Below are 12,177 nucleotides of genomic sequence, written 5' to 3' on the forward strand. Positions count from 1 at the left end.
TTTTATTTTAAATTTGATTTTTTGTTAATAAAAATTATTTCAATTAATTTAAATATATTTTTATTTTAAAAATAATTTTCTTATTTTTTATTAATTAATTTATAAAAGTAAATGCATTTTGTTCATATTTAAAAAAAAAATGACAAAATCGGATTCATGCTATTTTTTACAAAACACATGTTCAAATCACCATTTAACAAAATACCTATTAATAACTTTTGCATAGTATATAAAGCCAAAATAATATTTGCCCATATTTATATAAATACTTAAATATAATTTAAAAGTATACGGGACAAAAATCATTCATATATATAAATTTAAAATATATATTCCTCTCCAAATAAATATCATATAAGCGATCAGTCATCCCCAACAAAATAAGTCTTAATGATCCTTAAAAAATAATAATGTGACAACGGGTACTGCCACCTTTCAATTTAATAAAACCACTTAGTGGCGTAAACCAACATAAAGCAGATCTGCATAGCAAAACTTTCATATGAAACTGCACAAATAATAATTTTAAAACAATAATAATTACAAGAGGCGAATCGATCACAAGAAATTCTAGGAGAGGCTAGGGTTTAGTAAATTAATACGTACTGCAGTAACCATTAACAATAGCCAGAAGAATACTGGCTGATCTGGAGACTAGAGTAACAGAAGCATCGAGTTTCTTCTTCATGGCTGGGCCTACCTTCTCTTCATCGATCTCATCTCCACACGTGGTATCATCCGTTAAGGCGGCGCTGGCCCATGTCTTTATATTGTCCGTTTGGAATTTGGCCTCATCGGACGACGTCGCATTACTGCTGTTGATGCTGTCCAGGGCATTCTTGCACTGTTGGAGCTCTTCTACTGAGCCCTTGAGGTTGTCTTTGCAATCCGCAATGACTTTCCTATCCGCCGTCGTCAACTCTTTCGTTTTCCCAATCTTTACGACCGTCTTGTAGGCGTCGCGGGCGGCGGCTAGGGCAACATCGAGAGAGTAAATGCATAGCCTTTTGGGGTCGGATTCGATTTTGGTGGCGTAGGGCATGAGTGATTTTTTGCAATCCTCCGAGTACAGTGTTGAGTTACATGCATTTGCGACGTAGGTTTGAGCACAAGCATTTGATGATGAAGCTTTATGATTCTCTGCTATGACGACTTTGTTGGCATATAGTAGGAGAAGGGTGCTGATGAAAAATGTGAGAAGACGGCATGAGGAAAAGTTTGGGCTTAAAGCGAAAGTTAATGGAGATCCCATTTTTGATCGATTACAGGGTTATTAGGGTGTGTGTGGCAATATTCTTTATTTATAGAAGAATTGTTAGACTTTTCAACTTGTATATATATATATATAAGCCTAGCTAGCTAGCTTTGACAAAGAATCATGTGTTTCAATTTAAAATATGTTATTAACTTTGTTTAATTAAGAAAAAGAATTCATAAATCAAAATGAGTGGTCATAATTATTCGACAAGTGAATTTTATTTGACATTCTAGAGAGCTAGTAACTTATTTATCACTATTACTGTCTTGAAGGATCCAATAATATAGTCAAACTGAGTTTTCATATTAAATATATGCATAAAACTGATATTATTCTATCACATGGAAAAATAGTACTATAATTGAACATAAAATCAAAGTAGAGATCGAATATATATCTTGAGATACATATGATGTAGAATTAAAAATAATGGTGCAAACCACGAGAAAAAGCATGGATATATATCAAAATTAACGTGAAATTAAGGGCCCCGTGAAAGAGTCGTATATATATAATAATCTCTTTCGCTGTCTTACAACAATGAGCACCTGCCAAGTCCTATAACTCTTGATAAGATGGAATCATTCCTTAATTTTCTCCTATTTTCACGTGAAGATATAAGCTAGTACGCACAATCTTAATTGTACGTATATGTATATATAAATATCTGATTTAATTTAAGTGTAATATATATAGTTTATTAATTTGTAGCTCATAGCTTATTAATTTAGCTTTAGTAAGTACTAGTGTCTATCAAATAGCCGTACTTAGGGTTTTCTGTCAATGATTTAGCAGCGTTAAAAAAAGTAATGAACGTTAATAATTAATAAGCAACTTAATTTAAATATTTTAAAGACAAGATTTTTATTTTCACACTTTCATAGAGTTAAAGGCTTAGATCATCGGAAGTCATAAACCTAATAATAATGAAAAGAATAAAACAATTTGTAAAAGTTGCGTGAGAATTGAAATTCATATTATACTTGTATTGTTTTGGAGTGTAGAATTGTATAAAAATTTATAGATATCTGGCTGTCCAATAACAGGAACACACATGTTGATCATGTGATTATGTGGGGTTTAATTTAAGTAATTTATAACAGCGCTGCCAATCATCTGTTGATCAACATCAGATCGCGTCACGTGTGGGCCGCGTAAGACGGTGCATGATGAGGGGCGCACTTGTCGGACCTGCACAATATATGTACGGCCAAACGTTTGTAGTTTATTACACTTAAATTTATTGTTTATAATAATAATAATATTAATATTTGATTTTTTATTTTCACAAGAATAATAACATTTGATTTTACTAAAACAGTGAAGTTGTTAGTTTTTTCTTCTTCACTACAAGACAAATGTTCTTTGACAAAAATTATTAATTATATCAGTCAAAATATAAGAAGAGATATAATCTACTAAATAAATTCATAATTAGTCATAAATGTAAACTTAACTAGTATATAAACAACTTATTACAACAATACAAAACATGCACTATAATAATAAATAAGCGAAGTTGTTAGTCTTTAATTGTTAATTTTGACTAAGTTATTAGGTGGCATTATTACATCATTAGTTCACATATTAAATAATAAAATATTTTCGGAAAACTTATTAAACATTAAATCTAAAAGTGCCTAATAAATTATCAAATATATATATATATATATATAAACTTGACTAACATACGTTTTTTTTTTATCAGTTCAAGCCTAAGAACATGCTTAACGAGCTTATGTACCGTTTTATGAAGAAGTGACCAAACATAGTGAGAGTCGGTTCGAAAAATTGACAATAAAACTTTTATATCATCTTTTAATTCAACTTTTTTTTTTTTTTTTTTTTTTTTTGAATAAGATCATTGTATTGCTCAAAACCAACTCATGTGCAAACTTCAATTCATGTACAAACTACCATGTATGTTATAATTCTATATATCCCCATTCTACATTTCCCCATTATATCTCCCCACTGTATCTATCTTTTATACATCAGTAATCTTGTATATACCAGTTAGCTATTTTGACAAATAGCATGAAGCCAATCGCTATCTAAGGAATTTGTTTTGCTTGAAATTAGAGAGTATATCCTCAATCTAATATCCCTTTGTATTGCTTGGACTGTATGATCTATGGACCAAACCTTTTGTGACCATAGTATGTCATTCCTCACTCTCCAAATGTGATAAATCAATGAGGCAATATAAGCTATCAAGGTGCTTTTCCGAAACCTGCTCCATCTCCTAGTCTTCCCAATCCATTGCAGCAAGTTTTCATAGTCCTCTGTTTTTACTTTCCAACCCAGCCACTTTTTCACCTGTAATAGACATTGTCTACTATATTTACACAGAAAAAAGAGGTGTTGAATATCTTCATTATATTCTCCACAGAAAAGGCAAGATGGATCAATGGATGAGTTATGTTAACCGCTTTTTTCGGCAACTCTATTAATAAGTGATATTTACTGATAATAATAATGAAAGCAGAAAATCAACACGGGATTTTTACGTGGTTGGGGCGTTAACTAGCCTTAGTCCACGAGTCTATGTTATTAGAGCTTGAAGAAGCTTTTACAATGGAGTTTTTTCTTTATATTTTGACAGAGTTCCTCCCTTTTTTTATGAAAAGAGACCCCCTTTACAGTGCTTTGTAGCTTATATTTATAAGCTGAGGGGAATATCGGGTCTGGACCGGATCCGATCCGGGTCCATCAGAGAAATGGATATAAGGGGCCTTTCTAGTGGAGGCCCAATACAAAAAGGTACAAAATACGTAAATCCAAAACCAGTTAAGGCCCAACAGGTTGACCTTTAGAGCTATATCTCGCCCGAAAAAACAGTGCTTTTGGCCTGGCCACTTCGAGTCACGAGACAGATTCAGGAGACAAGACCAGTCAGAGTACTTGGCTGCGCAGTCCTGACACATTGGCATGCAATCCCGAGATGACCTTTTCTGCAGGTGAAAAGTGGGGGAAACTGCCCACGTGGAGCGAGGCGGCATCAGGGTCCTGGACGCCTGGCCCTTCAACCAGGGGTGAGACGATTCGGGTCCATTTACCTTTGTCCCGCTTCGTTTACCATCGGCCTGGACCGCGCCAGTGGTCCGGGATAGGGATCCGTAGGACGCAGCGGTTGGAATGCTCTACACGCCTCCCGGACTATCCTCGCTGAGGATGGACCCGGAGGGACATCCTGGACACCTCCAATGGGCCCAGTCTTGAGTCCATGGTTCATACCCTTCCCCTTGGGCATTCTCCATAGCAAGAGACCTTGGGCTGGGCCCGCGTGCTGAGCTGGCCCCCTGACAGTGGGCCAAGACGAAGGCCCCGAGCCCATGCAGGAAATGGGGATAACATTTACCCCCCAAGCCTTCGCCCGGGTTCGCCGGGAGGAGGGTTGCATCGTCCCCACGGCGCACGCCAGGTCGCCTTCCCAGTTCTTGCCCGAATTCGTGGGTCCGGGCGGAAGGCAGTGGCATTGGTTGGATGCTTAGCCTGGATCGTTTACCACGATCCGGGGACGTTTACCTTCGGCCCACTTTATGGCAAGGATACACATGTCGCCAGGTGATTGCTGCACGGGTCTTGAAGGGTCGCCTAGACCTCCCAAGGGTCGCTAGGCCTAGACTAGGGTGTCAGTGCATGTCTCGAGGCGTCCCATCCGCACGGGGGGGGGGGGGGGGGGTCATCATTAATGCCCCTCGAATGAGGTGGACCGTAGGATGGGGCGACCTTTGGCAGCCGCCCTTCCTGGGCCATCGGATCCGAGACGGCGAGGATCCTACCTAAAAGGACTCATAAATGCCCCTGCGCGACTCCTGACCGTCTGATGAAGAGACACCTGTCTGTTGGATCGTGGGCCAGAAATCGGGGCCAGTATAAATACCCCAAGAAAACCACATTTGGCACTTTTACCTCTTCGAACCAGCTTAAGAAAACACAAACACTATCCGAGCTTTGCATGTCCGACATCGCCGACGACATACACCACCACCTGCTAGTTTTGCGCCGCCGCCTGTTTCCCAGAACCCCAACTCCTGTTCTTCTACCTGACGACGCTTCTCGGGTTTGTCCCGTCGACGAACTACTGCACCGGCTGCGCCACTTCAAGAACGAGGTTCTGCCATCCTTACAGTCGAACAACCATCATCTTCAACGGTCGACACCATACAGTAAGTCTTTTTTAACTCCCTTGCCAACTTTGTGAACTTATGTTCTCTAGATGCGTGCGTTTAGGCTCTGTGCTTTAGAAATTTCTAGGAAGGCTGCCTGGTTCGGGTGGCTCCGTATCCGGACGCCTCCCGGACAGAGGGCGGGCCTTGGTAGTCTCCTCTCCCGATTAGGGTTCCGGGGCTTTCGGGGTCCCGGACCTGATCCGACGGGACTCCAAGCAGTCCTTAGGAGATTCCCTGTACCTTGACCGACTTTCTTGGGTTTAGGTACTGACTGTTTGGTCTTTCTTTCTTTGTTCCCAGATCATCAGTTATGGCAACGGGCGTTACGCTCCACTCTGAAGAAGAGGTCAATAGGGCCCCTGTTGTCGTTCCCGGATCCCGGACGCCCAAGGGCAACAGGTGGGAAATGGAGGTAACGGCCAACTCGTTCCAGAACTACCGGATGATGCTGCTCCTGGAGAAGCAACTGGGCATCGAATCAACTCCGGGCCTCTTTCACAACCGCCTGGCTAAGCTCGAGGAGCGGGCGCATACGTCCGTGGAAGGATTCGGAGCCTGGAGCGCCGTTCATATCAGCGCGGGAGCTACGCTCCCGCTTCATGATTATTTCGTGCGGTTCCTGACATATGTGGGGATCGCACCGTTCTAGCTGTTGCCGCAAGCGTACCGCCTGCTTGCAGGGTGGAGGGTGTTTTGTGTCACGAAGGAGATCGCGGAGCCTACCCCTGCGGAAGTCTTGTACTTCTACAAGCTGGCGCCACAGGTCAACGTCCAAAACAAGACCCTGGATGGCTTTTACAGGCTGCAGCCGCGGAGCAGCTATCCTGCTCCTACCAGCTCCTGGAGGCACCCCCCAGATGTCAGGCATTATTGGTTCATAACGTCCGGGTTCCTCGTGGACAAGAACCCCACACTACTGCTGGACTTCCAGCGAGTGGGTAAGTATTCCTCCGGACCTCTCTCTTTTATTCATCTTTTCTACTCGTCTCTTATCATGTCTTCTGGGTGGCAGGGCCTTTCGCTGAAACCCCCCTTACCGAGTTCATCATGGAAAGGAGGAGGTTTTATGCTAAGTTGACCGCGGAGGAGCTGGACGTAGGGGGCTACGTCAGGGACGACAACCTCCGGCTGGTTGGGATGCTCGCGGCCACCCAGACCATTGTTATCCCGAACCTTCGGGGCATCCCCTGCGAGAAGAACGCCGACGTCCGGGAGCAGTTGGCCCTCGACCATATTGCCACGGTGGTGAGAGCGGCGCGGGCCGACACGGCCCAACGTAAGAAGAACCAGCTCCCGGCAGAAGCGGCCACCTCAGAGGAGCTGAAGGAGCTCTTTGAAGATGCCCTACCAAACGTCGGGACTCCCGGGGCTAGCATATCGGGGCGAGGTAACTCCCCTTTAATCTTAACTTATGCTCCCAGAGTCGGGGACTTAGCTAGGGATAGGCTAGTACCCCCGTGCCCCGCGTTTGGGGCCGATGGGGAGATGAGGCCTTTAGTTCCCGTCCCCATAGGCTCAGAAGTCCTAATGTTCTTACCCGATTTCCTCCAGTATGGGGGCTTTCTAAACTCGGACGACGTAGGAGATCGGTTCCATTCATTCGCTTTAAGGGAATTGAGTCTCGCCCGGGGCCTGGATGAGGGTTCGTCCCGAGCCGCTTTTAACTGCTTTGTGTATTTTCATCTGTTTGGCTTACCGTCTTAACTCCTTTTTCTGTACTTTTGCAGAGGACTCTGACATGTCAAACTCGGCCAGCGAAATGAGGAGACTCATCAAGGACCGGGCAGCCAAGAAGGCGGCCAGGAAAGCAAATGAGGTGACGGGCACGGAGCCCCCCCTTACCAGTGAAACACCCGGGACTGAGCTCTGTCCAAGTGAAGCTCTAGCCGTGGTTCCCTTCCAGGTCGTGGAGCCTGCTGCAGACATCGCTTCTGACCAGCCCCCCGTGATTGATTTGGAGGCGGGCGAAGCTGTCAGCCGGAGATCTGGGAAGAGGGGCCCGGAAGTCGACGTCAGGGAAGGCAACCTCGGGAAGAGTCCCCGGACGACGCGGGCAGGCTCAACTGAGGAGTCACACGGGGAGAGTCGGCTGACCGCGAAGGAAATCCCTGCGCCACCAGTCCTTCCCCTTCGCCCAACTCTTCTCGAGGAGGGGGAGTCCGCCTTGCGGGACAAGCAGTCCCGGCTGGTCAACCGGACCTGGGAAAACGGCCGGTGCTGGAGGGACGACACTTATAAGGCCCTGACGATCCGTCGTCAGGTCGAGTTCTCGGATCGTCCTGCCGAGTTCAGCGCTCCCCAGCCGATTGTGGACTGGCTAGTCACCGAAGCGGGCTTCCGCCCTAAGCTCGGTCAGGACACAGCCCCCATAGCGGCTGATCTGCTGGATCAGGTTGGGAGCACTATGTCCAACCTTCAGCTGAAGAGGTACGCCACGATAGCCAACCCGGACGTGCTGTTCATCTCTCAGGCTCTTCGCCACCAGGCCACCGCGGTAATTTTTACTTCTCTTATACTCCTTCCGTCACTTGTTGATGGTGGTTTTATTTTCTAACTTTTCTTTGCTACAGGTTGATCTGTTGTCCCAGAGGAGTGCCAATCTAGTGGCCGAGCTTTCCATAAAGATGGAGACGGCCAAGCTGGAGCTGGAGGCGGCAGTGAATCAGAGGGAAGCTGTCAAGGAGACCCTTGGCCGGGAGACGGCCCGCCTCCAGGAAGAGGTGGCCCGTGTGAAGGCGGAGCGCGAGGAGCTCAGTCGCGCCAAGGCCGAGTTGGAAGAGGAGTTGTCCCAGAAGACAAAGGATGCCGACGAACGAGCGACGCTCTTGGAGACGACCGCGGCGCAATCCGCCCTGGACAAGGAGGAGATCCTGGCCTTGAAAGCCTGAGTTTGCGAACTGGGCGACTCTCTGCTTCAGGAGAAGGCGGCGCATGAAACGACCCGTCAGTAAAAGGAGGAGGCTGAGGGCCTACTGGATGTCACCTTTGATGAGGCCATCTACATGGCCTGGTGCAAGGATAAGAATATGAACCTCCTTGTCTTCCCTGATCCTGAGTCAAAGCGGGCCGAGTACGAGGCCAAGGAGAGGGAGGATGCGGACCTCCGGGCGGATGCGCTGTAGGCCCTACCCTCGGCCTTGTTCTTTTATTAGTGTTTTTGGCTTGTAATTAAATTTAAAACACTGCTACTTTCTTTGGTTTTTACGAAGGCTTCCTTCCAATGCTCAGTAGAAATTTCATTTTGTTGTCGCGACTAACTGATTGCAGGGGTTTAGTTCCGGTTCCAACGGCCTGGACTAGACCAAGCGGCTTAACTTTCCGAGTCACTAATCCTAGCACCCAGTCCAGGGCCCTCGAAGCTTGGCTTAACTTGGTGTTTTGTCCTCCTTTTATCAGTTTTAGGCCCTGGCTTTACCCTGGGGCAAACCGGACGTTTTTATACCCCCGGACATCGTTCGTCCGGGGCGGGACATGCCTTAGGCGCGACCCCTTTTTTATACCCCCGGGCGTCGCTCGTCCGGGGTGGGACCGGCCTTGGGCTCGGTCCTCTTTATTTTATACCCTCAGACGTCGTTCGTCCGGGCGCGGGGCCAGCCTTAAGCGTGGCCCCTTTTTTATACCCCCGGACGGTGCTCGTCCGGGGTGGGATCGGCCTTGGGCTCGGTCCTCTTTATTTTATACCCCTGGACATCGTTCGTCCAGAGAGACCAGCCTAAGGCGTGGCCCCTTTTTTATACCCCCGGATGGTGCTCGTTTGGGGTGGGACCGGCCTTGGGCTCGTTCCTCTTTATTTTATACCCCCGGACATCGTTCGTTCGGGGTGGGACCAGCGTAAGGCGTGGCCCCTTTTTTATACCCCCGGACGTCGCTCGTCCGGGACGGGACCGGCCCTGGGCTCGGTCCTCTTTATTTTTTACCCCCGGACATCGTTCGTTCGGGACGGGACCAGCCTAAGGGTTGGCCCCTTTTTTATACCCCCGGACGGTGCTCGTCCGGGGAGGGACCGGCCCTGGGCTCGGTCCTCTTTATTTTATACCCCCGGACATCGTTCGTCCGGGGCGGGACCAGCGTAAGGCGTGGCCCCTTTTTTATACCCCTGGACGTCGCTCGTCTGGGGCGCGACCGGCCTTGGGCTCGGTCCTCTTTATTCTATACCCCCGGACATCGTTCGTCCGGGGCGGGACCAGCGTAAGGCGTGGCCCCTTTTTTATACTCCCGGACGGTGCTCTTCCGGGGTGGGACCGGCCTTGGGCTCGGTCCTCTTTATTTTATACCCCCGGACATCGTTCGTCTGGGGCAGGACCAGCGAAAGGTGTGGCCCTTTTTTTATACCCCCGGACGTCTGTCGTCCGGGGCGGGACCGGCCTTGGGCTCGGTCCTCTTTATTTTATACCCCCAGACATCGTGCGTCCGGGGCGGGACCAGCCTAAGGCGTGGCCCCTTTTTTTATACCCCCGGACAGTGCTCGCCCGGGGTGGGACCGGCCTTGGGCTCGGTCCTCTTTATTTTATACCCCCGGACATCGTTCCTTCGGGGCGGGACCAGCCTAAGGCGTGGCCCCTTTTTTATACCCCCGGACGGTGCTCGCCCGGGGTGGGACCGGCCTTGGGCTCGGTCCTCTTTATTTTATACCTCCGGACATCGTTCGTCCGGGGCGGGACCAGCCTAGGCGTGGCCCCTTTTTTTATACCCCCGGACGGTGCTCGCCGGGGTGGGACCGGCCTTGGGCTCGGTCCTCTTTATTTTATACCCTTGGACATCGTTCGTCCGGGGCAGGACCAGCCTAAGGCGTGGCCCCTTTTTTATACCCCCGGACGGTGCTCGCCGGGGTGGGACCGGCCTTGGTCTCGGTCCTCTTTATTTTATACCCTTGGACATCGTTCGTCCGGGGCGGGACCAGCCTAAGGCGTGGCCCCTTTTTTATACCCCCGGACGGTGCTCGCCCGGGGTGGGACCGGCCTTGGGCTCGGTCCTCTTTATTTTATACCCCCGAACATCGTTCGTCCGGGGCGGGACCAGCCTAAGGCGTGGCCCCTTTTTTATACCCCCGGATGGTGCTCGCCCGGGGTGGGACCGGCCTTGGGCTCGGTCCTCTTTATTTTATACCCCCGGACATCGTTCGTCCAGGGCGGGACCAGCCTTGGGCCCGGTCTTCGGATTTCCCGGACTGTATTCCGAGCCGGGACTAGCCTGAGCTTGTGCCCCGCCAGGTGTTTGCTTATACCTGGAATGGTACCCCCCGCAAGTGAGCGGAGACAGGTCTGGGGTCACTTGAGAAAGATTTGGCATAGTTGTGACAATAGCCCTTTATAACGTTTTGCATACGTCATTTTCATTGTTCGAAAGAAATTCGCCCTGAGGCGTACATTGTTTACAACGAAAATATTAAACAGGGAAAAGTTCTAGGACAATTAATAGTATTTGCGGAGATGCTTCGCGTTCCAGGCTCGCGGGACTTCTGAACCATCGAGCCGCTTCAGGCGGTACGTTCCGGGACATACCTCGTGTTGGATCTCATATGGCCCCTCCCAATTAGGTCCCAGAACCCCCACTCCCGGATCTTGAGTAGCAGGGAAAACTCTTCGCAGGACTAGATCGCCGGCTCCAAACTTACGACTCTTGACTCTGGAGTTGAAATGCCACGCGATCTTTCCCTGGTACATCTCCAGCTGTACTTGCGATTCCTCCCGGATCTCTTCGATGAGATCCAGCGATTCCTGGAGTAAGGCGTGGTTCTGGGTGGGATCATACGTGTCGCGTCGGTGGGATGGGACGGTCGTTTCGATTGGGATGACGGCTTGACATCCATAGACCATAGAGTAGGGGGTATGTCCTATTGACGTCCTCTCGGTCGTCCGGTAGGCCCATAGCACGCGGGGGAGTTCCTCGGGCCATTTGCTCTTACATGCCTGGAGCTTTTTCTTCAGGGTCCCTTTTAGGATTTTGTTCACGGCTTCTGCCTGCCCGTTTTCCTGAGGCCTGGCAACCATGGAGAAGCTCTTCACTATACCGTGTCTCTCGCAAAAATCCGTGAAGTGGGCGCTGTCGAACTGCTTCCCGTTGTCGGACACGATTTTGTAGGGGAGGCCATACCGACACACTATGTTGTTGATGACGAAATCTAAGGCCTTTTTGGAAGTGATCGTGTTCATGGGCTCTGCCTCAACCCATTTTGTGTAATATTCCACAGCCACAATGGCGTACTTAACCCCTCCCTTCCCGGTCGGGAGGGATCCCACAAGGTCGATCCCCCACACTGCGAAGGGCCAGGGACTATTCATCAAGGTTATCTCTGTCGGGGGGGCCCGTGGGACCTTCGCGTACCTCTGACACTGTTCGCACTTGCGGACATAGTCTATACAGTCCTTCTTCATGGTGGGCTAGAAGTATCCTTGGCGCATGATCTTTTTGGATAGACTGGGCCCAGCTGTGTGATCTCCGCAAAAACCCTAATGCACCTCATGCATGATGGCACTCAGCTCAGTCCCGGACACGCACTTGAGGTAAGGCATGGATAGCCCCCGGTGGTAGAGTTTTCCGTCCATCATGACGTACCGGTGTGCCTGGTACAGGAGTTTCCTGGCCGCGGCCCGTTCGTTGGGAACTTCCCCGGTGGATAGGTACCGGATCAGTGACCCCATCCAGGAAGCGGAGTGGTCGACGGTGTGTACGGTGGGGGCCCTGATGCTTGGGACGGGGAGATGGTTGACGGGAACCAGTCCGGCCAGCTCGGCCTCTGCGTCG

General features: G+C 48.9%; 1 protein-coding gene across 1 annotated transcript; it reads right to left on the reverse strand.

Annotated features, from left to right (window-relative positions):
• Positions 1-448: 448 nt before the first annotated feature.
• Positions 449-1,252, reverse strand: LOC133793928 (pectinesterase inhibitor 4-like). The gene has a single exon (XM_062231157.1). The coding sequence runs from the start codon at positions 1,250-1,252 to the stop codon at positions 596-598; it is 657 nt and encodes a 218-aa protein (XP_062087141.1). The 3' UTR covers positions 449-595.
• Positions 1,253-12,177: the final 10,925 nt, after the last annotated feature.

The sequence above is a fragment of the Humulus lupulus genome, chromosome 8, assembly GCF_963169125.1.
Source record: "Humulus lupulus chromosome 8, drHumLupu1.1, whole genome shotgun sequence".
Lineage (NCBI taxonomy): Eukaryota > Viridiplantae > Streptophyta > Magnoliopsida > Rosales > Cannabaceae > Humulus > Humulus lupulus.